The following is a 27,862-nucleotide window of genomic DNA, read 5'->3' as shown; positions in this document are numbered from 1 at the left end:
TGTTTCTGCAACAAGGGAGCTTTAGTATCCAGTGCTTTTAATTTATTTTGTTATAAATTAATAATGTATATACGATTGAGAGTAACTCATTAAATGTAAGCATCATAAAATAAGGCACTTAGGTAAGAAAAGCGTGAAATGATTCTGATGCACTCCTGAATGTTACATTAAGTACATAGATCATCTTTGTTTTCTCTCTGCTCAACATAGAATCCAGCAGAGGAGGTGAATGTAATTAGTACAGTTGTATTTTAAATGATCCAGGAAGCATATGAATAGAACTTGCTCTAATATCAGAAAAGGGAGATTACTCTGGCCAACTGGATTTTTTGTCTTTTTTAACAAACTCAGCTAGACAGTTTGAGGCGTGGTCACAAAAACCAATATGCACTTTAAATAATTAAGAGCTTTCCAAGAACAAGTTCACCAGCTGGAAGACACAGTGAACGCACTCACAGCTGGAACCTCTCTTTGAATGGGATGACCCAGGCTGGAAAATGCATCAGAGGAAGTTTCCTAGGGACACTCCTATGGAACCCCCTTTTCTTTTAGGACCAGATCTGCAGCGGGCTGGGGAGTGGGTGGAGAGGACGCCTGGCCCAAGATGGGATAGGCACGTGGCCCCATCTGTTCTGGCTCATGCTTGAAGTAGACACAGCTGCATTCTGGGGAAGTGGAGGCTGACTCTATGGAGCACTTAGCATAGACACTGGCTATCCAAAAGCATGTGCTTTGATTTTGGTTTAAAAATCCGGCATAGCAATTTCCAGTGATTCCTGTTCCCACTGGCTCCTGGTTCATTAGCCAAGGAAAGCTTATGTGGAATGTGATATCACAAAATAACATGAGAGAGAATGCAAGTGCCAAAAAGTCTTTACCCTAAGGCTCAACTAGAAATGGATTATTACTCAAAGAAATACGGCACGTGCAGAAAGGCCAGCAAGGAAGAGATGGACAATGAACAACAATAACCACCACTCAAGTAATCGTTGACCAGCAGCAGGAATAGCAGTGACCACTGTTACTGCAGCACTGACCCAGGGCTGTGTTCCACATGAGCTGATTTGCACCCCAAACCTTGAAGCCCACTGTGTAAACAGGCACTATTGGCTCCATTTTTTTTTTCTTTTTTGAGACGGAGTGTCACTCTTGTTGCCCAGGCTGGAGTGCAATGGTGCAATCTCAGCTCACTGCAACCTCCGCCTTCTGGGTTCAAGCGATATAGAAATATCCCTGGAGCCTCCTGTCGGTACAACACTTGTAGGTACTCCTGTGCCGCATGGGGCAGGAAGGTGGGCTAGTTATTTGGGAAGTCAGTATAATGTGTGTTTCTATGAAGGGCAGGGTAGTCATTCCAACTTAGCTAGGATTTGTATACAATAAAGGCAAAAGGGGTGCCAGTGGAAAAGAAAAGAAAGAAAAGAAACATATCTGCTTTAGCTTCTGCATGGCCCTAGCATGTTTTCTCCTTTTTGCTTTTAAGCTTTTGAAAAATAAAAAGCGTCAAGAGCTTGACAGGACATTGCTTTCTAGACAAATGGATCACCTCACATTTCCATCTGGCTTCCAGCTCATACCCTGGAACGTCATGACAATGGTAAGTTCCACTTCAGTTCTCTGCCTCTCCTGTCAGGACTTGTCTTAAAGTTCATCTCTGCCAAGAAAGGCTCCTTCCTCCTGCAACAGCCTAAAATAATGACAGGGCACAATGCTGTCCCTCTTGCTGTGGGCTCCAAATCATGTACCTGGTTAATCTGAACTGAATCTTTATAAGGAGGAAGACTCAGTTACCTGGGGTTCTACTATGTTATCATCATCATCATTATTATTTTATGACCTCCTCCTCCTCATCATCATTTTAGGACCTCCTCCTTGTCTATACACACACACACATATGTGTGTGTGTGTGTGTATTGTGTGTGTATGTGTGTATATATATATATATATTTTTTTTTTTTCAGACAGGGTCTCACTGTCACCTAGGCTGGAGTGCAGTGGCACGATCTTGGCTCACTGCAACCTCTGCCTTCTGGATTCAAGCGATTCTCCTACCTCAGCCTCCCAAAATGCTGCGACTACAGGCATGTGCCACCATGTCCAGCTTTGTATTTTCAGTAGAGACGGGGTTTCATCATGTTGGCCAGGCTGATCTTGAACTCCTGGGCTCAAGTGATCCGCCCGACTCAGCCTCCCAAAATGCTGGGATTACAGGATGAACCACCATGCCCGGCCCTCCCCCTCATCATTTTATGACTTCATAATCATTATCATTATCATCATCAGAATCATTTTATGACATCATCATCCTCACTTTATGATTTGAAGAGAGCAGTAGGCATGGTTTGAATGAGTTTTGGTATCCACATTAGCAATCAACCAAAGATGGATAGGAAATGCTTGGACAAAGAACAGTTTGGAACTTTATACACACTATCATGTTTAATTTTGTTCATTTCAAACACGTGGTCTACACAGGAGCTGTGGGAGCCCACAGGAGGGGCACTCAATCCCACAGTAACCTTTGGAAGTGGGAATTAAAGTCTCCATGTTTTTTCGGGTAAGAGCTGAGACTAAGAGCTTTCAGTTGACTTATCTATGACCATGTTGCCAAATAAAGGAAGAGCTGAGTTTACTGCCCAAACTATCTAATGACAAGTATGTGTTCTTATCGTCTATCACAATATTGCAACACGGGCTAGTAGCACTCCTACCCCTGTTGCTCCATCCTGCCCAAGCACTGCCTCCAGGTTCCTTCTTATGAGGAGAGATAGTGTTGACCTACTTCTTTCCTGGTAGTGTTTCTGGAGAGGTCTGAGGCTGCAGAGAACAGCGCTCTCCTGCCCTTTCTCTGAGCATCTCTGGATTCATTGAATAACATGAATGAGTTGGATCAGAGAATCCTCAAAGTAATTCTTTTGATCTTTCTAGGTCTCTGTGCAGATGATCTTTTGCTAAATGTGGTGAGACTTTTAAGTTTCAATGTGCCTATCGGCTGGCTCACTAGTCTTGACTCAATGATGAGAAATCACATGGAAAGTAAGAAATGACTCCACATTTCTTACATTGGGATGGGGTGGTGCCTGAGCATACTGGTTACATCCTGCAAATCTGTACATACTTGCAACTTTTGTTTGCCACCTACATGGGCCCTCCTCCTCATCTGACCCGCACAAAGATTAACGGCTCCTCGAAATCCACCAGTTGAAGGATGCTCCTCTGGGAGACCATCCTTCATTGCTTCCCACCTTTGATTTCCCTGTCACACTGATCTCGTAAATATTCACAGGGACCATGGCACTTAATGCTAAAAATGTTACCAAATCCCTTGTTGATAATTCCAGCCTGAGGTAACATGACCCCACAAGAGTCGTAATTACACTCATATGGCAGTTATTTAAATGGCTGTTATTCTTCAAACCCACACCTTAAACACAAACATGAGCATTGGAACTGACCTTTCAAAGAATTTCAGTGAAATTGAAATAACATTGCTATAGCTGAACAAGACAAGCTCTGGAATTATAAGGTTTTAAGACAGATAACCTTCTTAAACTGCTAAACTTCAAGGCCATATCCTTGATATCTGTTCAAAAATGAATAGCAATCTCAGATAATTGGGATGTGGGATGGCTGAAGTATAGAAAAAAAGGAGATCAAGAGGTAATGAAAATGTTCTGCTTGCCTCAGTGAAAGCCTAAAAATCACTTGTAGAAAGAATATTCTGAACTTGTCTGTAGGGGTGTTTGGCTGTCATTGAATTTCCCTGGGATGAAGCCGGCATCTGTTAACTGAGAGGTGGTGGTGGGGTGGGGGAGATGCCAGAGGAAAAATAAATGAGCTAATCTATGAATACCACAATGATAGGATGAAAGGGAAGACTCTATAGAGTGGTGGGACCTGGTGTAAACTCAGGAAGGTGATGTCACAATCTGGGGCATGTGGACAATGTTCTGTTTCATTTCACCACTGATGTATTCTTGAATACGGCAAGTGTTGTCTTAAAACAGGCAGAGACAACCCAAACCTATTCAGCCTCCCCCATCTCATTTCTTCCTTTGTTGACACCGGTGCCCATTATGACTTCTCATTTACACTTGGAGCATTGATTACATGATTTCCTGTGGCTGTACCAGACATCTGCTACTCAGCTGGCTACGTGTGTGTGTGTGTGTGTGTGTGTGTGTGTGTGTGAGAGACAGAGAGAGAGAGAGAGACAGAGTGCATGGGGCATGGTATTTTGCCTTAGGCTAGCCAAATCTCCTGGCTACACATGAGGATGTGTATGCATAATTGCCATTATTCACCACCACACTCAAGCCATGGGCCAAATTACAAACTGCAGTCTTCCAATATTTTGTCAATTTTTTCTAAACCAGTTACAAAAATAAACAAACAACAAAAACATCAACTGTAAGAGTTCCGAATGTAGCTCATCACTTTCTGTGTGGATAATTCTTAGAAATCAGACAGGAAAGTTTGGGTGCAGTGGCTCATGCCTGTAATCTCAGCACTTTGGGAGGCCAAGGCGAGTGGATCACTTGAGAACAGGAGTATGAGATTTGCCTGGGCAACATGGCGAAACCTCACCTTTACAAAAACTATTTAATATAACAACAACAACAATGAAGAAACCAGACAGGAAATGAGACTGCTATAAGGTAGGAGGAAGGGTGAAGGTATAGGAAATTTCCACTTGATCTCATCACTGCTGTATCCTCAGTTCCTAGAACAGCACCTGAGGCAGAGAAGGTGCTGGAAAGATTTTGTGGAATGAAGTACTATCTCTCTCCTAGGATGAGGGGCCCTGTCACTTTGTTTCCAAAGGGTCTTAACTCTATAAAGAACAACTGTTGATCCAGGAACAACACGCTGGAATGTGTCTGGGGCTCAGGGTAAGAAACACATCAGCTTTCTGAAATGTGAGGCCTGACAGCAGGAAGGCAGGGAGATGCTGGGCTTCGCTAAATGGGGCTCCCTTGGCAATGCCTTAGCATTTACCATCGTGCCTGAAAAACTGTATGTATATTTCCTGGAAAGAAGATATTCCCCATGTTTTCAGAACACTTGAGTTTGGCGAAAATGACAATTAGAATGCTTTTTATTAACAGAAGAGTGTGATGTAAGTCTCAAAAAGTTGACAGTTCAAACAAGTTTCATAATACTTCATGATTCACACTCAAAATTCTTGCTACTGCTCAGGAACTAGGCATCCTGTCCCCCAACAAACAAACACCTGACAGTCATTCCACCTCTTATGTGAACTGGGACCATATGCTGCAACCAGTTACATAATTAGTACTATGAATCCTACTGTTGAAAGCAGCTCTGATTATACCAGAAACTTCTGGAGGCTCCACTTGCCTGGCGAATACAGCCCCAATTCCTTGATCGGGCACCCCAAGTCCTTCCCACTGGACCTTCAGCTGAATTTGGAGTCCCAAGATCTACTGTGCCCTTGTCCCTCACACCCAAGCTACAGCCAAGACAGTCTGCCCTCAGCTCTTGCCCCACTTCCTCCTTATATTTTATTTTATTTATTTATTTTAATAGGAGACTGTCTCCCACTCAGTTGTGAGTTCCTTAGGGTCAAGAACAACAGCTGTCATTCACGTCTGTCCATGTGCCCACATAGATATCAAGGAAGTATTTGTTGACCTGGATTGACCTCCAGCCTTGTCCTTCATTCCATTTTCTACAGAGTGACAGCAGCTGCATTTTGAAAGATCCAATCTGATCATTGCTTCCATGACTCCTGCTGATATTCACACCGGAGGTGAAACTCATCAGCATAGTGTAGGAGGCTCACCAGCATCTGCTCCACCTAACTGCTGGGTCTTCTCCCTCACCTTACCCCACTTACATCCTACATCCTAGGAAGAGCTCCATGCTCTGTGTCCAGCCTGTGTCCTTTATGCAGGCTACTGTCTGCTTAGAATATTCTTGACCTTCTCCTTCAGCACCTAGAGAACCATCTGCTTGTCCTTAAATAAATTGTTTCTGGCTAACTTATTTATTTATTTATTTTTTGACACAGGGTCTCACGCTGTTACCCAGGCTGGAGCGCAGTGGCCTGATCACTGCTTATTGCAGCCTCAACCTCCCAAGGCTCAGGTGATCCTCCTGCCTAGTCCCCTGAGTAGCTGGGACTACAGGTGCACCATCACGCCTGGCTAATTTTTGTATTTTTAGTAGAGACGGTTTTGCCATGTTGCCAAGGCTGGTCTTGAACTCCTGGGCTCAATCAATCTGCCCGCCTCAGCCCCCAAAGTGCTGGGATTACAGACATTAGCCACAGTGCCAGGCCCTATCTAACTTCTTCTAAGAAACTTTTGTACCCTGCCCCAGGACACAAGTATCTGGGCCTTCCCCCACTCTCAGCTACCTTGCATGCACCCCCACCCTGTTTGGCTATCTGACTCCCTTTCAGGTTTTGGGCTCCTGGAGGACAGAGTCCATTTATCTTGTAGTTCTAGTGTATTGCCTAGAGAAGATGCACAGTAACTATTTTCAGAACAAAGCTCCAGATTGCAACTGCTCCACTCTGCTCTTTAAACGGCCAATGAATGTTACAGCTGCAAGACCCGATATGGTTCTTGCGTAAGTCTGGGTGGCAAGGTACACACACCCGGCCCTTGCAGGGTTTAAGATGAAAGGCATCTAAACTGCCCTTTTCCCTTTCTGGGCTCTACTGTTGCTCAGAATATCTGAAGCAGAATCAATTGGCTGGCTTACAGAAAGCCTGGAACTACAAAAGGCAGAGAAAAACATCTGTCACCACTGCACCGTTCACTTTTTTTGGCAGCCGCGTGATAGCAGAAGGTCTCAGCATTTGCTTTTGAAAACAGGTCATTACTGCTGCAAATTCCTGGAGGACCTTTGGACAAGAATGAAAATGCCCCAGATCTGCTCCAGCTCTGCTGACCTCTCAGATCTGAAAAGCTGCATTCCTGTTCCAGGGTCAGAGGGGCCAGGAGGCTGTGTGTCATCACACCTGTGCTCAACAGTCTCTCCCAAACACAGACCTGATACAGCCACCTCCCTGTGCCTCCCCCAGATGCTAGGTGGTCCAGGAGACTGTGGTTCCCAAGCAGCCGCAAGCATCTCATGACTGAAGCCCTCTCTGAGTTCCGGGCACTATTGCTTCCTCAGAACATTCCTGAAGCCAGCTTCAGTGAGAAACAGGGAAGATAAGGGTTGGGCTGCCTATCATATTGGAGAAGGAAGCAGCTCATTGTACACCTGGATGGTTGAGTGCTTGCTGGGAAGACTATAAGGCAGGCGCTGAAAACCCATATGAGGTTTGCCCACTCACGTCTAATTCCTGACAACAGTATCTGATCATGAGAAGCCCTGATCAGTGTTCTTTTATGCCCTGTGAAGCCACTAGGGCCACAGGTTGATTTCTTCAGGACTGACACTTGCATGCAGCGTAAGGGTTGGCACTCTTGTAGCTTAAATTGGCCACCATGAGGCAGCCAATGAACAAAGCACGGGCAACAGCCTTCAGTATAACCCGCAGAGGCTATCACAACACAGTACTGGTTTCTCGCATTTACACAACATGTTACAGTTTATAGGGTGCTTTCATGTACAGCGTGTCATTTGATCACACAGCAGTCTTTTGTGCAAGACAGTGCATATATCATCACCTCCCATTTACAAATGGGCATCTGAGGCTCTGAGAGCTTTGAGGACTTGACCACGGAGCCTCCTGTCATGAGTGGCAGAAGACCAGGGCTTGAAGAGGACCACAGCTCAAAGAGGACAAGAGCTCGAACATCCTCTGGGCCCCAGTGGATTCACTCATCGGTTCTACATGGTGAGGTGAGTCCTAGTTCTAACATTTGGTAAAATCAGCAGCATTAAAAAAAAAAAAAAAATCTGTAGCTGGGACTCAACAACTCCAGGGCATTTACAGTTAAAGTGCAGCCCGTGGGCCAGCAGCACTAGGATTCCCTGGAAGTTCCTAAGAAAAGTGGAATCTCAGACCGACCCAGACCTACTGAATCAGAGTCTGCCTTCAACAAGACCCCAGGGAGCCTCACAGGGCGTTGTAGTTTGCGGAGCTCTGTGCTGGGGAACACATGCCTTCCTCTCTCTGCTCTGGCTTCACCCTGGGGAAGCAGCTCAGTTGGGGAGGGTTTAGAGAAAAGAAGCTTTCATCTGATTACCTCCTGATAACTGCAAGAAAAGCTGCTGTATCTGTCCAGCTCCCCTCTCGGTGGAACAGGTCTCTGTTCATCTCCTTTTCTTCCCAGCTCCCTGCTGAACACTTTTAGCCAACAGACTCATCTCAGACAACTCAGAATCTCTCTGGCAATAATTCTGATAAAAGCATGAAGATGAAAGATGTGATTTCAGTCTTCCTTGATCTCTGAGAATCCTAAAGTCTGTTTAAAGTACTCCCAATATGAGCTGTGACAGAGCTGTGATTTCCTAAGGAAGGTCTGTGATGTTAAAATTTTTCTCTCCTTTTGAGAAAGGATCTCTCTTCACCCCTCCAATGGTGTATATGGCTTGATTGACATGCTTAATAATTGGCTGGTAAATTAGCAGCTCTCCCTAGCCACGGGGCTAACACAGCTTACAATCAGAAAAAACAAACAAGCAAACACCAAAAAACAAAACAAAAAAACCAACTTTTTTGAAGAGCTGGAGCAGATTGTGAAGACAGAAATGGGGAAAGGTTTTAACAAGTTTCACTAATAAAGTTGGGATTATCCTCCCTCTTTTACATTGTTCGCCAGTTAACAGGGCAGTCACCAGATTGTTTTAATGATTCTTTTTGAGCACTTTTTATAGGAAGACAACAGGTTGAAACCCAGGTGCTGATGTTTTTCTATGTATAACTAATCTTCAATGACCTTTCATTTTTTCCTACTTTGACCACATAAGCACCACTGATCTTGATTACTTCTGTGTGGTTTTCAGCACAATAGTTTAATGGTGTCAGGCCTGCCCTAAGTGGCTAGTGGTGACAGTCTTCTCCCCAGGTAAGTGGTAGCCATGGAATGCATTTGGGACAACAGTCAGTGTTACCACTTGGGGGGGCCTCTTTCAGTCTGTATGGTTGAAGGTAGCAGGAAAGAAGCATTTCATCTTCCCTCCCAAAAATTCTTGACCAAGAAAATGCATATAAGCTCACTTTCAGCATTTCATTAGAGGCAGTAGCATAGCATCCTAATCAGTTTTAATGAAAGGCAAATGCCTAAGTACAAATTAAATACACTTAGGGATACTTAACTGTTAAATACATCATTTACTAAATATTAGCTTTTCTCTGGGACTATTTTACTCTTGCCTTTGGGACAATCTTGGGCCCTAATGATTTGTTTCCTTCTGTTTTTTGGCTTCTATTCAGAAGAGGGTGCATTAAGTGCCTCTTTAGCAATTTCTGCCTGGTCCATGAGCCACTGGTTTAGGTCAGCCCTGAGGATCAGAATTCTTTGCACCAAAGCCATTTCACTAAGGGGACATGTGAGACTGGCCATGTGATTCTATTCAAGCTCCATCAGAGCCCCCTCCTCCAGAATTCATGCTGTGATTTACAAGTAGGTCTTTTGAAGGAGCCAGGCCAAATTCCCTCTGAACATTAAAAAAGTATCACACCGTACTTCCAGCTACAAGTTTACAGAGACAAAATGGTAAATTCCCAGAAAGAAATTCTGGTCCAGGTGTAGACCTCCATTTCCAAACCTCTTTGTTCCTTGGACCCAATGATGTTTTTAGTTATCTTGTATCTTCTAAGGGGAACTTCAGGACATAGCAATTTTACGGGGGTATGTGTTTGGCAGAGTGGGGTGTGGTGGGGAAGAAGGCAGTGGTGAAGGAATGAAGACTCTTAAATGCTCAATTTCTCACCTCTGGGACTGATAAAAGATGAGTTTCCAGGGCCTGCTGTGTCACCTTGGCCAGCATTCATTTCTGGTTTTTTTTTTTTTTTTTTTTTTTTTTGACTAGGCCTGATTTGGGACAGCCCTTGACATGGCCCACAGAAGGCCTCCACTTTGGGGAAACACCAGATGCTCTTACAGGCACAGATGAGCGCCATGGGTCAACACCTACAATGTGACTCCCAGGGAAGGCTGCATGAGCCCTCCTGCATACTGAGGGAGAGCTTGAGGTCAGGGTTTCTGGCCTCTTTTTGAAAGGGACGTCATTCCAATGGACTCCATTTGAGAAAACAGAGTCAACAAAGTCCGGACACTGCTTTGGTTTTTACCCTCACACTGGGAGATATTCAGGCCCATGCAACTACATACCGGAAGCAGGGCATGTCTTGGGATCAGAAAGAGGATGAGTAAGGAAGTCTCTGCAGCGAACATCTCCGTGAGGAAAGTCAGCTACAGGAAGTGTCCGAGTGACCTGGCCCCATGGCCTTGCGGTCCTCACCCCAGCTTGCCGAGGGATGAACCGCGCTACACAGTTCTCCCATTTCTAAGCTTTCTGGGAACCTACTACTTGCTGTCTCTGGAAGACACTGCTGCCTGCTTTTATGTAAAGGGGCTCCCAGGACTGAGGGGCAGGAGGCAGAGAGGCAGAGGAAGGAGGCGTTCACTACCCAGGGTAGAGAGAACTCTGCTCCCTACCCCACTGAGAGAGCAGGTGTATTCACTGCGACGTCTCTCCACGGGCTCCCACTGGCTCATCCCAGCGCCTGCCACCAGGGGCAGCTCTGCAGAGTCAGCGCTGGATGGAGCAGCCCCGGGTCGGGAGGCCTCCTCATGCAGGACGCGCTTACCTGTATCTCTGCTTCACAGACTGCTTCTCTGTGGACTTGCAGACGTGCCCCACGTAGTACAACGGGAAGAATAAAAAGTTCCAGGTGGTGGCAAACCACGTGAGGGTGAAGGGTGCGTCGAACTTCCTGAAGGTCAGCTTGGCGAGCTGCGTGGAGCCCGCCCACGAGGAGCACACGCACAGCACGACCGCCACGCCCCAGAAGATCTTCTTGAGCTGCGCCCGGGAGCACGTCCAGCAGCGGCGGCTCGCTCTCCCGCCGGTCTCCACCCCGGCCGGCGCCTGGGCCTCCGCCGGGCCCGGGGAGTCCCGGGGGCGCTCCTCCCCTGGGGAAGAGAAGGGCGTGGTTAGCAGGGCCTGCAGACCTTCACCCCTGCACTTAGCAGGGCGCTGTCCTGCAGCCATCGCCACCGCCAGCTACCTGGGGGCCGCGGGAGATAGCGGGCGCAGGGGCGGCTTCTAGGACGGCTGTGTGACACCAAGCTGCAATAGAAAACGTTTACACAGGTTTTCCTATTCTCCAGAACCTCCGCTCTCCAAGTGTGGTCCCTGGGCCGGGCAGCGTCCGCACCCTCCCCAGTCCGTCCCCGGAACTTGCTGGAAATGCAGAATTTCAGGGCTCACCCCAGGCCCCCAAATCAGAACCCGCATTCCTCAGGTGATCTGAGTGCTTTGGGAAACATTTCTCCAGAACACAGAGCAGCTGAAATACCTCCACTCTCAGTTATGTCAGCTGACGAGTACTCACGTGCTCCTGGGTGCGGGGCAGTACTGGGGGCTGGAGATTCCTACAGGGCGAGGTCTTGACCTCTAAAAGATCCCGGTACCTTGACAGAGGTGGCCTGTTACTTAAAGGCACAGTTGGCCAAGACTCTCTCCTCTTATTTTTGTATGTACGGCAAAAATAGACTTCGCCACTCTTTACTTTTCTATCCGCTTTAACTGGCTTCCCGCTGATAGCCTCCAGTCCCACTTCGAAGCTTTACTTAAAAACCACAACCTCTGGCAGCTGGTGTGTGAAAGGCCACAGACACTCCATTCTAGAGCTGTGTGATTTCTGGAAACCAGGCTGCAGCCCAAAGCTTGGCTCTGCCGCAGTGCTGTTTCCGCAGACCAGAGGAAGGTGAAAAGGCGTTATTTTCCACTGTTTGCTTTTTCATTCACGACTGTGTGCGTGTCAGTCAGCTGGAAATTTAAACAAAGCTGTAGCTTGTGTCGGCTGTAACTACGGATGGATGCAGATTTCCAGAAGGCAGTGTACCTGCCTTTTATAATGATGATGTGCCTGGCACCTAGCTGAATGGAGGCACACTAGTGCTAAGAGGCCATTTTCACTCTAGGGGAGGAAATGAGTCCTGAATATATTGGGGTCAAACGTGCTTTCTCTACATTGTTTAAACTTGATTAAAATAATTTTAATAACAAACTGAGTTTTGTATATCATACTTTCTGAAGCATTATGAATCTATGAGGCAAAATTGTGATTAAATGTAACCTATTTTTCAGGTGTTAACTAATATCGTTAACCACCGGCTGTGCTGTATCTGTTTCAGCCAAAGATAAACCGAAGCATTACATGGCTAGTCAGAGATAATGTACTTTACTGGGTCAAATTCTATTTCACACCGTCCCTATTGTGCTTCATTACTTGCTTTATTAATAACCTCCGTCCTTCTCTTACTTTTCATGTGCTCACATATCCAAGTTGGAAAGTCCCTGGAAAATCAAATGTCTTGCCACCCTCTGAGCTTCTGACAAGCTGTCTGTTCCTGCATGGGCTGCAGGGCAGAAAGATGTGGAGGACAAAAAGGAAGATTGATTTCCAGCCTTTTGGGGGATCTGTGTGCTTATGCCCTCCTGCCAGGATCTCTTGACGTTCCTCACAGTGAATTCCCACAACTTAATGCAATTGCAGTTTCAGACAGAAGCATGCACATTTCAATTTACACACGGATTACCTGTCATTTTGAATTAGCATCTGTAGCTGTTCATTATCGGGATAATTTGCAAAGTGTGTTGGAGGTTAGAGGGGTTTGTCACTATTAGCATCACTGTCAAAAACTCATCCTGAAGAGATGATTGTAGAGATGAAAAAAAGTTCACAAAAATAAAATGCAGTTTCACGGTAATAACTTCCAGTGAAAGAATGAACTCCAAAAGAGGCTGAATAAATTCGGCTCACAGCATGTTTCTTCATTGAATGTTTTCATTATAGCAAATTAAGCTTTAAAACATAGCAAACTAGGCAGTGAGGCTGCATGGCTTTTACAATGAAGGAGAAAATCATCAAATCATGTAATTTGGTATTGCTACAATGTTTCTATGGATTTGGATTAAAGAAGTTGTTCTCTAACTTTGTTAACCTCTGGATCCTCAAACCAAAGGAATATGAACAAAATACAAACAAAATTAAGACACTTAGAACTAAACTCACTACTCTGTTATTTGAAAATAACCACATTATAAATAGAAAAACGTTTTACAAAATGTAATGGAGTTAACAGGCGTTATAAGGAAAAAAGATTCCACGCTTGGATAGATTTGGAAAACACCAAGTAGAACAGACAGATTCCTTTGCTGTAGGAATACTCAGGGCCAATGGATATTGTGAATTTCCAGGAGGCTGCTTCCCATATTATTTAAATTGTAACACCTGTGGTAGGGACTACTGTACTCTGGAATACACTTTGGGAAACACTGGAATATACCCATAAAGAATAATAGACAACCAAACCCAATTCATTGCAAACCTCCCACTTCACTAGACTGTGTCTCTTATAATAATAATCACTTATCAGTTTCATTACCTCGTTCTTCATACTGCTAAACACGTCGTACCTCATATAAATAAAAAGTATTCTTTATACATACACCACAAAATTGCCACATAGTAAAAAGAAAAAGCAATTTTTAATGATGTTAGCACCCAGAGATACCACAATTGACATTTGCTGCCGCATTTCCCCAGTCTTTTGTGTCTGTGCAACACACACACACATACACACACCCCTCTCAGCAGAACTGTGCCCCTAGCACAGATGAACACACAAACCCATTCACACACCCACACTGAAAAATTGGGATCACACTGTGTTTTTATCTTTCATTTATTTAACCTAACTTAAAATGAACAACATGCACTTTTTACATCTCACAGGCCTATGTACAGTGCAATGCATCCTCAGAGCCTTTCAATCAGACAGGAAATTGCTGTGAAACATGTGCCCTGTGCCAAGAGCTTTGGGTAGTCTATAAATAAGTGTAAAGCATGATTACCATTCTTCAGGAATGGACTGTCTATGTCAGAGTGACGAAAGAGCCATGAAGGAATTACAGAACAATTACATGTAAAATAGAGATTCGGACTATATAACAGGAATTCTGCAGAGAGTGTGGTCAGTGTGCATTGAGATAATAGTGAAAAGAACCAGAAGAGACAGGTGGTTGGCCTGGGCCTTGGAGGATAGAACATAAAAGTAAAAAATAGGAGCAAAATTCAGGGTCAGGAATACCCATGACCTGACCAGGGGCAGTGAGGATGGTGGTGAGATCTGAAATTCACTGCCACCTCGTCACTCTGCAATGCCTCATCTTGCTTTGGTTGGACATGCCACAGGAGAAACTGCCAGGTTTGCTGAAGGGACTGGAGCAAACTCAGATGTCGACTGATCCTCCTTTATTAGGAAAGTGCAAACCACAACATCCATAAAAAGTAATACAGTTAGTTGAAGAACAAATGTAGAGTGACACAACAATTTTGCTTAGCAGATGCATTTATTTTCTACTATTGGAAGTGCACCCCACATTTCACATCATTTCCAGGGTCATTTTCCATGAACTGGCTTACTGATGCTCAAACAGATTTCAGACAGAAGGAGTTACAATGAGGAAGGCTATATCTCTTTTCAGAAGCCTTTCAAATCTTCTAAGTGTAGGAAATTTCTGTTTAATTCTGCCCCCCACCTCCAAAATTTCAGGTCAAGCGTTGCCTTTGTTTGATTTCACTCCTTTATCACAGTTGAAAGAGGCAGTGCCTCAAGGAAATCAATGCCAAAATTAGCCTCACACTGTTTACTGCCACAGCTCCTGGGACCATTGGTATGCAACTAGAAATACTACTTATGTCACCCTCACCTTCACTCTCCAACACCCCTTCCCCACTAACAATCCCTCTGTTTATGATCATCTTGTGCCTTAAATTCTAATCTTGTACTTTAGCCAGCAGTTCTGGGAGCAATGCAAAGCAGATTATACATTCTAGCCCAATGCTTATGCTGACAGATGCTGTAATTGTGGATTCAAGCATCTCCCTGAAGCTGTATCACCTCTAAATTCTGTTTATGCTACTTAATTCATCCATAAATGCTGGAGGACAGGTGGGTTCATCCCAGTCCTGTTGCCTGAGTTGCTTCCGTTAAGCACGTGTGTGTGTGCGCGTGCGCGCGTGCAAATGCAGGGGGAGTGTTCTCATGTGCACTTTATATACTCCATGGCATGGTGAGATGTAACCATGCCTGTGTGTGAGCTTCCATTTTAGCCCTGTCTCAGTGTCCTGAGGGCTGTCAGGCAATTTGTTAAAACTGCATAAACCCCACCACCTGCAAAATCACACTTTTTGCTTGTGACCAAAGAGAGAAAGGATTCACACTCTTTGGTTAAACAGAAGTAGTACCTAGAGTCAATGTCTGCATAGCAGAAGGAAACTCTAGGTCATAATGGGTGAGCTGAAGGTCTAGTTTAGCTACCAACTCATTTGGGTACCAAAGCACACCCATAGTCCCATGAGCTGTCCACTGCTTAGGCCTGGAAAATGATGAATTGGGTGCTTTTTTTCTTTTCTTAATGTAAGTCACTTCTACAATGAAAAGTAAGAAACATTGGAAAGTCATTCATTCTCATCTCATAAAATGGCCCTTTTGAACTTTCAAGAGACCAATAATGTTTCTTTTATGAGCTTCCCCGAGAATAAGTGGACCCTTGTTGACTCCTTTCTGAAAAAGTCTCCAGGGAGTTTGCCCTTAGAAAGTGCTCAAGTCCTCTCTTTCTTTCTTTTTTTTTTTAATTTTATTTTTATTATACTTTAAGTTCTAGGGTACATGTGCACAACGTGCAGGTTTGTTACATATGTATACATGTGTTATGTTGGTGTGCTGCACCCATTAACTCATCATTTACTTTCTTTAGGGTAAGGGACCCAGAGCGGGGATCAAAGACCACCAGCTGGCTGGTGTGAACCAAGCCTTTCTAATGCAAAGGAGATAGAATTGCACAGGAAATGGGAGATGATGCCTCGCAACTAACATCTATCTCAGTAAGGTCTATAGAGTTATTTTATTTGTTTACGGCTTTATTGAGATATAATTCTCATAGTATAAAATTCAGTTAACTGCACGACTCAGTAAGTTTTAGCAAATTTGAATGGTGAAACCATTACCATAGCATCGTTTTGGAACATTTCCATCACGCCGAAATGAGTTCTTGTGCCCATTTGAAGTTCTCCCTGTTCCCACCCTCAACCCTAGGCAACCATGAATGTGTTTTCTGTCTCTATAATAATTTGCATATCCTGAACATTTCATATACATATACAGACTTTCACATCTGACTTCTTTAACATCATGTCTTTGGAGTTTATCCATGTTGTAGCATGTGTCAGCGGTTCATTCTTTTGATGCCTGAAGAGAATTCCATTGTATGGATATACCAAATTTGGCTTATCCATTCATCTATTGATGGACATCCAGATTGCTTCCAGTTTGGGGCTGCTATGAAGAATGCTGCTATGAACATTCACCTATAAGTCTTTGTGTGGATATATATTTATTTATCTTGGGTGGACTAGTTTTTAGGCCACTCATTCAACAAATCTTAATTGACCACCTACTTTGCGGTACAAGGCAGATACAACTTTCCCTCATAGAGCTTGCTTAGTCCAAGTGACAGTGCTTCAAGTACCCATATCTTAGAGGATTAAGGGCATCTAATTGCGTCCAAACAGGACACAATTAAGAGCTGCTCTGGAAACTACAGTTCCATCTTCCCCCATCCCTCAACTCCTGCCCCTTTTTCCTAGACTGCATGAAAGACAGGGTCTGACGAAAACCTTCCCATTTATTGATTACTGATGAGTACACCATCCCAGGACCTGGCCAACAAACTAAATAGCTTTTGCAAAATGAGAAGCTTAGAAGAAAGCTTTTGTTTATGGCCATTTGCAAGTGTAACTTATCTTCCAAACAATCCATTTCAGTCTTTGTTTATCTTTTCTACTCATTAAATACTTGCTCAGTGAATTTATGTGTGACATTATTTTTAGGCAGTGATGTAGAGGAAAGGGGAGGAGACTTGCAGAAAAGGCTTTCACACATATAAGGCCAACTACGTGCCCCGAACATCCCAAAGCAATTCGCACTTCACATGTCCCAACCCACTTGCCCTTGTCAGATCATCCATATGGATTCCTGGACTTTGGGTCAGAAAACACTGCCACCATTCACACGTGGCCAAAGCCCCAGTCATGCTCCTGACTTGCACAGGTTCCAGGGAAAGAACAGAATCTACGGATAATTGAAGTTAGATGTTGACCATGGGTCAAGGAAAAGGAGAGAGAATAGAGAATTAAAGGGGCAAGTGGTGGTTAGACACCCAATACATACACCGCAGTCTCTGCCATTAGATGTTATATATCATTTTATACCCATCATGATGGTGGAGATCAGTAAGATTGTTTCTCTTTTGCATATTGGACAGCTGAGGTTCTGAGAGTTAATATCCCAAGGGTACAAATCAGTGAGAGGCTAAGGCACAGTTTTAACTTGGTTCTGTTTGACTCCAGAGCATCAACGAGAATCGAGAATGTTCTCATTCCTCTCGTTGTCCCCTTTGAAAGCTGACCAAGGTCATGGTGCTGAACACTTCATTCAGAACTACATGTCACTAAAGAGGGACTTCAGGTTTGCAGAGGACAGAAACACATTTATAACATGGAAGAGACTGAGTGTGTATGGGACTCTGCACTAGGATTTGCTGTTCTGGAAAGGGCGTTATGGACTGAGTGATTGTGTTCTTCCCAAATTCATGTGTTGAAGCCCTAACATCCAGTGTGGTTGTGTTTGGAGATGGGGCCTCTAAGAAAGTAGTTAAAATTAAAGAGTCTGGGTGCAGTGGCTCATGCTTGTAATCCCAGAGGTTTGGGAGGCCGAGATGGGTGGATAGCTTGAGTCCAGGAGTTCAAGACCACTGTTGGCAACATGGCAAAACTCCATCTCTACAAAAAAAATACAAAAAATTAGCTGCGCATGGTGGTGCTTGCCTATAGTCCCAGCTGCTTGGGAAGCTGAGGTGGGAGGATTGCCTGAGCCCAGAAAGTCAAGGCTGCAATGACAAGTGATTGTGCCACTGCACTCTAGCCTGGGCATAGGAGTAAGACCCTGTCTCCAAAAACAAACAAACAAAAAACCAAAAAAGGTTAAATGAGGTCTTAAGGATGGAATTCTAATCTGGTAGGATTAGTGTCCTTGTAAGAAGAGACACCAGAGAGTTTGTTTTCTATCTCTCTCTCTCCATACACACATCAAGAGAAGAGGTCATGTGGGGACACAGAAGGCAACCGTTTGCAAACCAAGAAGAGAGCCCTCCCCAGAAATTAAATTTGCCAGCACCTTGATTTCAGATTTCCAGCCTCCAGCACTGTGAGTAAAAAAACGTCCTTTTTAAAAGCTATCCAGTCTATGATACGTTGTTATGGCGGTGCTAGCTAATACAAGGGGGTTACAGTAGAGAGTGTACTGTGCTTGAGAAGGTATAAAGCTGGACCAAGAGCCACCACTCTGCAGAATGTGTATGACATGCTACAGATGGCAGAGTATTTATTTTGATAACCTATTAGGAGAAGAAATAACTCTATTGGATTAGAAATATTATATGCTATCTTATATTTGTTTGCCTCCTGTGAATTGCTTGAACCTTTGTTGTAAAGTTATATCTGGAGGCAGTGTGTAGAGTTGGGAGAAAACATGGCAGTTGTGAAGTTATGTTTAAAAACAAAATTAGTGTTTTGCACTGGGAAATTATTCCTCTGATTAGGATAAAGAATTAGGAGGTGAACAAAAGTTGCTTTATGGGGATGGAATGGGGTGGTGGAGGCTTCTTTGAGATGTGTCTGATCTACTCTGAAGCAGTCTGAGAGCTGGTAAGAGTCAGGTCTTGATCCAGCTCGGTTTTCCCACCCATCATCACCATCTCAGTAATCAGATATCTCAATCGGCATTTCTACCTCACTTCCATTTCCTTAGAGGTCCCTGAATAACTCTCAAAGGGCTGAATAACTTCATGCAGTGGATTTAAGACAGTCCTGGAATGTACTCAGCCTAAGGTGAATCATGACTCTTGAGAAACTGACAGGGTATGGGTAAGCCTTAAATAATACTGTTTGTGCCTTGGGGGAAGAGTCAATGCCTCCCTTTGGGAGGAAGCAGAGCACTGTGTTTTAATACTTGGTCTGAAAGCATCTGAACTTGAGCACATCAGTTTTAATCTATATGCACTGCTAGTTATGGCTTGTGCAGTCTCCTGGAATTTCACCATTTTCTGTGGCCTGGGCACATGATGCCTCCATAGACACAGCCGGTACTCACAATTGGTAAACCTGGTGATGTTTTGGTGCTGCTAATGACCTGCACACAAAACCCAGACAAATATGCATACTCCTCTTTGCTGGTGTTTTTCCTCATCAATTGTTAGCATCTCCAGATTCTTTGGCTTCTATGTGTATTGAAATTTGGCTGTTGGAACGCAAAGGATGAACCACAGTTTTACAGGAGGGCAGGTTATTGATAGGACAGTACCTCCAGGCAAAGACACTGCCCACTGCTGCAGCCTGAGGGCTCTTGAGGAAGAGGGGCATGCTGGAGCCTTCTCCTGTGGAGTTGCCGGCCCACAAGACTCACCATGGCAGTGCTGGACAGCTATGGGGGGGGGTGGGGGCATCTCTGGTCCTCTAGTCAGAAGAGGTATGGGTTTTGGTTGGATGAAGTGTTAGATGAAAATGAGCAGAAGAGAGCAAAATTAAAACACCGTTTTCTCAAACATACCTCCAGTTCTCAGCAGAGTCATTGTATATCAACAAGGCAGGACTAAACTTGCTTGGCCAAGGACCAAGGTGGGGTTGGTCTTAAGGTATTAAACATGACCTCTCAGGCTTAATCTCCTACCCAATGATAGACATTCTGAACCAACAATGGGTGACGTGTCTCAGCTCATTCCTGGGCATCAAGGCTTTAACACAGAAACACAGAGACTGGGACCAGCCCCAGGCAAAGCTTGGAAGTTGCACAGCTTCTCTTTGGCATCCTTCTGTACCTCTTTTTATGCCATCTCATCATCTGGGGTTCCGTCTCGTGGAGCAAGTTGTACTCATGTAGCTAGTCTTTCTATCCCCTGCTCAAATGCCAAAATCTGCTTTCAGAAAGAGCACCTGTTTGCATGCACACATATGCTTACATACATGCACATGCTCGATTCCTTATTGTTCCTGGTCTCAACTCCTCAAAGCTCTGCTCTCTGACTATAGCTAATGAAGGGTTTTAATCAGATAAACCAATCTCTGCTAACAAGTAAGCTACTTAATAGACTGTTAGAATGTTCCTGCTGAAAGAGACAATGGAAGATCTATTATAATCCTCTTTCTTTGCAGCAGGAGAAGCCCAGGCTGCAAGAGGCCAGGCGACATGTCCAATATATTAATTAGCTAATGAAAGAGCAGAAAATCACACTTGAATGTCCCCACATCTCATCCAGTGTTCTTCCCTCCAGTCCCTTCTCCTGAGCTACATGATGTCTTAACCAATGGAAATGTACTACGCGCCAAAAAAGCTTTTAAGAATTAAATCTCTTCTTGGCTGTCCCAATAGGGCTGTTCTGAACCCTGTCCCACCTCTTCAAGTCTTCAAGCCCCATCCATCATTTGCGGCAAACAATGACACTTCCTACGTTACAAAGAAGATCAAAGTCACCAGCACAGCTCCCTTAGCTTCCCCTCTCTGGTCTTCATGATTCTCTGTGTCTTTGCCCATTAAGCTTTCTCTGCTCCTTTTCAAAGACGATCATTCCCATCCTCTGTCTTGTGCTTCCTCCCCTGGTATGCTGCCTCCTCTAGGCCACTGGTGCATTAATTTTTGCATCAATCATCTTTCTCTCCGGGCAACCTCAGACCTGCCCTGGAATCAGCCTGGCTCTCTCAAAAGTTATCTCCCTCCCTCTTAAGACAGCATAGCTTCTCAAACCTCCCTCACTGTCAAACACTTCAACCAAGTATCCAGTAATGCCCCCACCCACCCTTGCAATCTGGCTTGCAGATCAGCACCCACTTAAAATTGTTTCCACAAAATCACCCTGTCTTGGCTGCATCTGACACATCACTCTCTCTCTTTCTTCTCAATTTTCTTCCGGTGGTCTCCATGCCACAGTGCTATCTGAGTTCTCTGGTCTGGACGGTCAAACTTCTCTCCTGACTCCCTTATCTCCTAAATGTTCACGGTCACCAGGATTCTGTCTTTGCCCATTTATTTCCATGTCACCTGATTGGTTCCTCAGGCTTCACCACCTCTTTCTGCCACCTCCCTGCCTGCTACATACCTGTGTTTGCAGGCATTGGCCTCAAACTCAACTTTTCTAAATGTGACTCCCCCATTTCTCCCTCCCAGATGTGTTTCCCCTCCTATCTTCACTGTTACTGCTAAGCATCTCCATTCCCAGAATTGTTCAGGCATAATCTTCAAAGCCGTATTTCATGGCTCTTTTCAGCCTTCCTACTTCACACTCTCACCATGGCCTGTTGATTCCTCCTCTATCCTGTCCTTGTCCTTGCCATCAGATGGTACAGTGGTTAGGATGTGGGCATACCACATGGCAGTTGTCTCAAAGAGTGAGTTACCTGATTACCCTGCAATCCTATTTCCTCACTGCACAGTGGGAATTAGGTTAGGAGCCACTGCAGAGGCATGTTGTGAGGACTGAATCTGGCAACCCAGGTGAAGGGCTCATGGTGAGGAGGAAGCAAATGTTACTACTGTGGTTATTACCATGAGCTTGGTTATTACCATGAGCTCGGTAGTCACAGGTGGACTGCTGCTGTCACTCCCCAACATGTCTCCTTGTTGCCACTGGACACTTTCCAGCAGGGTTTTAAAAATTTTTTGCTATACCTTCAATATGACACACACATGTAAGCATGTACACATGCCCCTGAAATGAAAGCGTCTTGGATACACTCTGACTCTTATTACATTTGGTAGACAGTGGCAGTTTTTATTCTATTCTAATTCCTTTAATAAGAAATACTTATTGTGAATGATGGAAGAGATTTCATAACCCAGTTTGAACACCGCTACTGCCCATGACCGTCTCTTTTCTCAGTCTCAGATGGTGTTTTCTTCTCTTCTCTGGCTCCCCGTTTCAATCTTCTCTTCCAAGTCCAGCATTCAGGATGCCTCAGCGTCTGCCCATGGTCTAGCTTAACCTCCCTTCCTCCTGCTTCTTCTGATCACTACGCTCTGGCCCAGTAGACTGCCTGCTGGTCTCCCAGCGCCACCCTCTCCTGGCTCTGCGCCTTGGTGGCTCCCTCTGTCAGGAAATGCTGTGTACTCCCCTCCCACCTCTGACAGCCCAGGGCGGAGGCAACCTCCTCTACCATGCCATCCTGACTGTGCTCCCAGGAAAAGCAGTTCAAATAAATGTTTCACCGTCACCTGGAGTGTGGTGACAAGATGAATTCTGAGGCCACATCCAGGCTCAGCAGGAAAGAGTATCCTGTCAGATTAGGTCATTTTGGCAAAGAAGAGGGTAATGATGGCAAGCAAGAGTGCTGCGTAGGGGCCATCTGCATCCCAGCCAGAACTGAGTTCACCCTCAGCTGAAATGCAGCATTTGCTTTATACTTCTTCCATAGAATCAAACACATTACATTTCAGTGTGCATTCTTTATTGGTGTGCCTTTCTGTGCCTTTCTGACATTCCTCGCTCATTTGGAAGCTCTGTTGGATCAAGGATTATGTTTCACTCCTCCTAGAGTCCTCACAAACATCTGGTTCATTCTCTTGGATTTATTAGGTAAAATATTTGATCACGACATGAATGACTTTTGCCACTGGAGTTTCAGATCTAGGGCTAGCCAACCAGGGAAATATTTTGGGTTGAGGGAAACTCTTTGGCAGTATACTTCTCAAGAATCCTCTTGGACTGGGCCAGCATCCTGGGTCTTCAAATACTATTAATTGAACATTCCAGGATGACCGTCTTATCCTGTTGACAGGAACAAGGTAGTCAGACCTACTCTGGGGGCAGCTGAAACCACCCAACACTCCCAAAGCAGAGGCACTAAGAATATGACACACAGCCATGGGGCTGTGAGCCCCCATGGGGGTCCCAACCACTGAGTTATATTAGTTATATTACAGTGGGAGGTTTTTTTTTTTTTTTTGAGATGGAGTCTTTCTATGTCACCAGGCTGGAATGCAGTGGCACGATCTCGGCTCACTGCAACTTCCGCTTCCTGGTTCAAGCGATTCTCCTGCCTCAGCCTCCCAAGTAGCTGGGACTGCAGGTGTGCACCACCAAGTCCAGCTAATTTTTGTATTTTTAGTAGTGACAGGGTTTCACCATGTTGGCTAGGATGGTCTTGCTCTTTTGACCTCGTGATCCACCCGCCTCGGCCTTCCCAAACTGCTGGAATTACATACAATGGGAGCTTCAGGGAGCATTTACTGAACATCTACAAAGTGCCATGAGCTGATAAAATTCTCTTTCCTTCTCAAATGAAAAGGAGTTGTGCAAAGGTTTTGCAACATTTGCAGCCAGGTAGACACAGATTTGAAGCCTGGGATCCCTGTTTTCTAATTACAGGACCTTCTGTGAATGATTTTTCTGAGCCTCAGTTTCTTTATCTATAAAGTTGGGTAACAATACTTACCCTTGCTTAGGGAAAAAATAGAGATAACGGAACAATCTCTCCTAGCATAGTACCTGCAATATAGTAGACATTCACTAGAAAAAACTATTATTTGAGTATTAAGAGCAACACACCATCACCCCTCCTTTCCTAGGACGCAACTGATTCCTGGAGAGCTTTATTCATTAGCCAGAAATCACTCATCTAGTGTGAGAGCTGGGTAGACCCAGTCCATCTAATTCCAAAGCCCTCACTCTTTCCACAGCACTACTTGCTGCAGGCCTCTTGGGGGAATTCACTGTGCTGTTCTCAGTGATTAAGTCCTATTGAATGTAATTTCAATGAACATGAATGAGCTGATTGTGAGTAGAGATGATCCTAGTAAACACTAGTCTATTAGAGATATGCTACTGATCAATGCTCTGCTTCTGAAAGGAAAGCCAAGCAAAGGATCTGTGAAAACAAGGTATGTTTTTAGACATGACAGATGCCATCAATGTCACCAGAACACACTTTTCAAGCCTTAACCCCTATCTAAGGCCCAGCCCCACTCTCCTCATGCTTCTGGGTTGAGCCCGAGCATCCATGTTCTCTCTGCCTGAAACTGCCTCTCCTCCCCTCTGCACCAACAAGCTTTCTCATATCCCCCCAGCCTCAGTTGTGATGACTCAGAAGGCCTCCTCCTCAGGAAGGCCCTGTCCTTAGAATGGCTCCTTCTTAGAAAGGCCTGTTCCTCAGGAATATCTCCTCAGAAAGGCCTCTTCCTCAGGAAGACTCCCTTCTTACACGGCCTCCTCCTCATAAAGGCCTTTTTCTTAGAATGGCCTCTTCCTCAGAGACCTTTCTGAGGAGGCCTCCCCAGGAAGGCCTTCTCCTTAGAAGCCCTCCTCAGAAAAGCCTTCTCCTTAGAAGCCCACCTCAGAAAAGCCTCCTCTCCTCAGGAATATCTTCTCCTCAGAAAGGCCTCTTCTTAGAAAGTCCTCCTTCTCAGAAAGGTCTCCCCCTCAGAAAGGCCCCCTCAGAAAGGCTTCCTCTGTAGAAACCCTCCTCCTCATGAAGGCCTCCTCCTCAGGAACGCCTCCTCAGATTGCTCAACTCTCAGTGTCCCTGTGACACCTTGCTTTTAGTTCAATATCAGAACTTACTACTTTGTATTTGATAATTTATCTATCTATCTGTATGTCTCTTCCCCTCTAGACTAAAATGTCATTAAGAGAATGAAGCTAGAATTGTTCCTTTTTGCATTTCCAGGGCCTTGCTACATTGTCCCAGGACACAGAGTAGGGTTGGATGAAGTGTTTGTTGAGTAAATGAAGTGATCTTGCCCATTTTCCTGTGTTTGAGTTTAACCAAGCTTTGCCTTTTCTATTTTGGTTTTATATGTACCACACGCTGGTGCCTTCTTGCCTCCCCTTAGATGACACACTCTGCGAGCTAATAAATATTCCTCACTGGCTGCATTCCCTCCCTGTAGCCTGTCTGCCATCCATACAGAAACACCCACAGCATGGGGACCACCTTGCCCTGTGCATTCAAGTTAAAACAAAATGATTCAACACTTCCAAAACCGGCACATAAGATGCAAATGGTTTCCAAAAAATAGACCAAAAGCCAAACGGAATAAAAACACCAAGGAAAAAAACCAGGCAGAGAGAAAAAGCTATATGTGAGCCAGGCATACCAAGGGCAGGTTTTATCAGGCCCCGATGGGCAGACTTTTGCACGGGACACTTGTAGGTATCCCATGCAAAACGCAACTGGGGGCTTGCTAGGCATTTTCAGCTACCTCTACCTTACTGCATTTCCTCACAGCCTGCTGAAGTAGGTTGTTCCTTTTACATTTGAGGAAACTGAGGCTGTTTTCATGATTTACACAAATCCAACTGGAAAAGGGGAAGAGCCCAGTCTCCATCCTCAATCTGACCATTTCTTAGTTCACTATACATTTCCATTATCCACAGGCATTTATGAGGAAATGCTGGTTCCAAAGCCAAGTCCATGATGAGGCAGTTGCTGGTGTTAGTATGCACAGAAGACTCTTTTGGCAGCAGCCCTAAGGGTTTGGTTTTTTTTTGGGGGGGGGTGGTTAGTGGGAGATAATTCTCATTTTCATTCCCTGAAGGCAACCTCCAGGCTTGGCCATAGGGAAGTACCTGTGCCTCGCACACCACTCACTGCCTCCTGCAGCACCTCTGAGGCCACAGTACCCAGTTCAGGTAGCTCCGCCATCCATGTCCTGCCCCACTTCCAGTGCTGTTCAAACCTGTCCTGCCCAAGGAGGGCTGGGAGTGTCCCAGGGAGACCCCCTGCTGCTGGAGAGTGGGACCAATCTGTCCTACTAGCAGGTAGGAGTGGGGCAGCTTCCCATGAGGACCCTATGAGTGAGCAGACACTCCCTCCCTGCTTCCCTCAGAGAAATAAACAGCCAACCCTTCCCTCCCTAACTCACACATACATGTGGGCAATGTCTGAGAGAAGGCTTAGAAATACAAACACCCCTGGAAGAGGTAGCACTTGCACTAAACTCAGGTGGAGATGGCTGATATCAAGTCATTCCTGAGGTTGGGATGGAGGGGAGAAGAAGACAGCCACAAGAAGGAAAAAAAACCCCAACCTCCTCAAGATAGAAAATGATGAGAAATAGGTAAGTAGTTGCAGTTCAGTGCAAACTGATGTTCTGAAAAAAATGCATAAGCTTTGGATCAGACAGCCCAGGATTCCATTCCTGCTTCACCACCTACCAACTGTGGGTCTAGGACACATTAACCCACCTTGCTGGGCCCCAAAGTGCCCCTCTGTAGGATGGGGGTGATAGTACTAGGGCAGCTGCAGGCAGGCCTGTGTGGATAGTTGAGCTTGGAACATACAATTACCAAGCCAGCCTCTGTCTTGTCCTCGCTGCTTCTGAGATTTATTGTAATAAACAAGAAATCATGAGTGGGAAGCAGGGTCCACAGAAGCCTAGAGAAGTCCAGGCTTCCTGGGAACAACAGAAGCCAGGCTCTGTCGGAGCCCATGGCTGCCCCTCACTCACCGCTTGATGCTCATGGGCTCTGTTAGCTCAGCACAAGCAAAGGCCTAGAGGGCAGCTCCTGGGACCTAGGGGATGGTCGGCCTGCCTCACCTGGCCCAGGTGGCTTGCTCCTGGGAGAGGGCGTTAGTCATTCCACCTCTGCCTCCTGGGAGGAGGAGTTAAGAACTGGGACTGGTCCCTCTGCCCCCTTCTCCATTGGAAAGCCAGGCCCCTTAGGCCAGCAGAAGCCAGCTGTGTCTGAGGAAGCTTTCCTCGGTGGGCTGCTTCCTCCCCTGCCCTCTGGTTCACATTTCCTGGGTGACAGCAGTTCCAGGCAGAAAGGACAACACGGTGAGGAGGACGAGGACACCTTCTGGGGCCCTCTCACAGCCCATCTGAGCCCTCTCCAGGGCCAGGAAAAGAGCCTGTTTACAGACTGGTGCTGGCTCTTCCCTCACCTGTGCGCCCCGCCCATTCCCAAAGAGCAGGTCAGTCACTTGGCTGGTGGCCGGAAAGGCTTCGGAACAGGCAGGAGAGACGTCTCCTTAGCTCGCTGCAGCCCTCTCCCACCTCTACCAGCCACGGGCAGCACCTTTGGTCGGCCTGGGGGTGAGGCACAGAGCTCCACACCCAGGCAACTCAAGTGTGTGTGCGGTGAGGGGACACTGGGAGCGGCTGGACGACCCCCTCCTGCCGAACACACAAGAGCCCCAGGACAAACTGGGATGGAGGTGAGGATGCAGCTGCTGCCAGATGCGCTGGGTGCTGCCCAGGAAGGAGAGGGTTGGGGAGCCGGGTGCTCGCTCGCCGCAGCAGCTCACTCCTGCTCGCCAGGGAGCTCAGGGCAGCCCCCGAAGCTGCTAGGTCCCCCCACGCAGACGGCGGCGCTCTGCACTGCGGAGCCGCGTCCTTGGGGAGCAGCACCCCCAGCCCCGGCGCCCCGCAGTCAGGCAGCTCCCCCTCAGGGTGGCAGCATCCCCCGGCTAGGGTGCAGGGACCCCCGGGGCGAGGCGGCCGCGCATTACCTTCCACTTTGGTGAGGGTCAGGACCGGACTGTTGCAGGCGCTGAGCGGGGCCACCCGGGCCGAGTGCTTCTTCATGATGAGCCGGCCGCCTGCAGGAGCGCTGCCGCCGATCGCCTACATCCTGGGGCCGGCTGGAG

At 45.9% G+C, this 27,862-nt stretch overlaps 1 protein-coding gene across 2 annotated transcripts in view; it reads right to left on the bottom strand.

Moving 5' to 3' along the window:
- The window catches only part of SLC35F3 (solute carrier family 35, member F3), a 405,672-nt gene that overhangs the window by 87,791 nt on the left and 290,019 nt on the right, over positions 1 to 27,862 (bottom strand). Inside the window, exons 1-2 of one of the 2 annotated variants that reach the window (XM_011935716.1) lie at positions 27,725 to 27,862; positions 10,742 to 11,066 (exon numbers count right to left, since the gene is read on the bottom strand). In XM_011935716.1, the coding sequence (XP_011791106.1) occupies positions 10,742 to 11,066; positions 27,725 to 27,800 (401 nt within the window). In that variant the 5' untranslated portion in view covers positions 27,801 to 27,862. The remainder of the gene's footprint in view (positions 1 to 10,741; positions 11,067 to 27,724) is intronic. The other variant, XM_011935715.1, reaches the window with a different exon arrangement.

The sequence above is a fragment of the Colobus angolensis genome, unplaced genomic scaffold (assembly GCF_000951035.1).
Source record: "Colobus angolensis palliatus isolate OR3802 unplaced genomic scaffold, Cang.pa_1.0 Scaffold148, whole genome shotgun sequence".
In the NCBI taxonomy this organism is placed as follows: domain Eukaryota; kingdom Metazoa; phylum Chordata; class Mammalia; order Primates; family Cercopithecidae; genus Colobus; species Colobus angolensis.
Note: the sequence above shows the minus strand (reverse complement) of the source record. Positions and strands in the feature narration are given on the sequence as shown.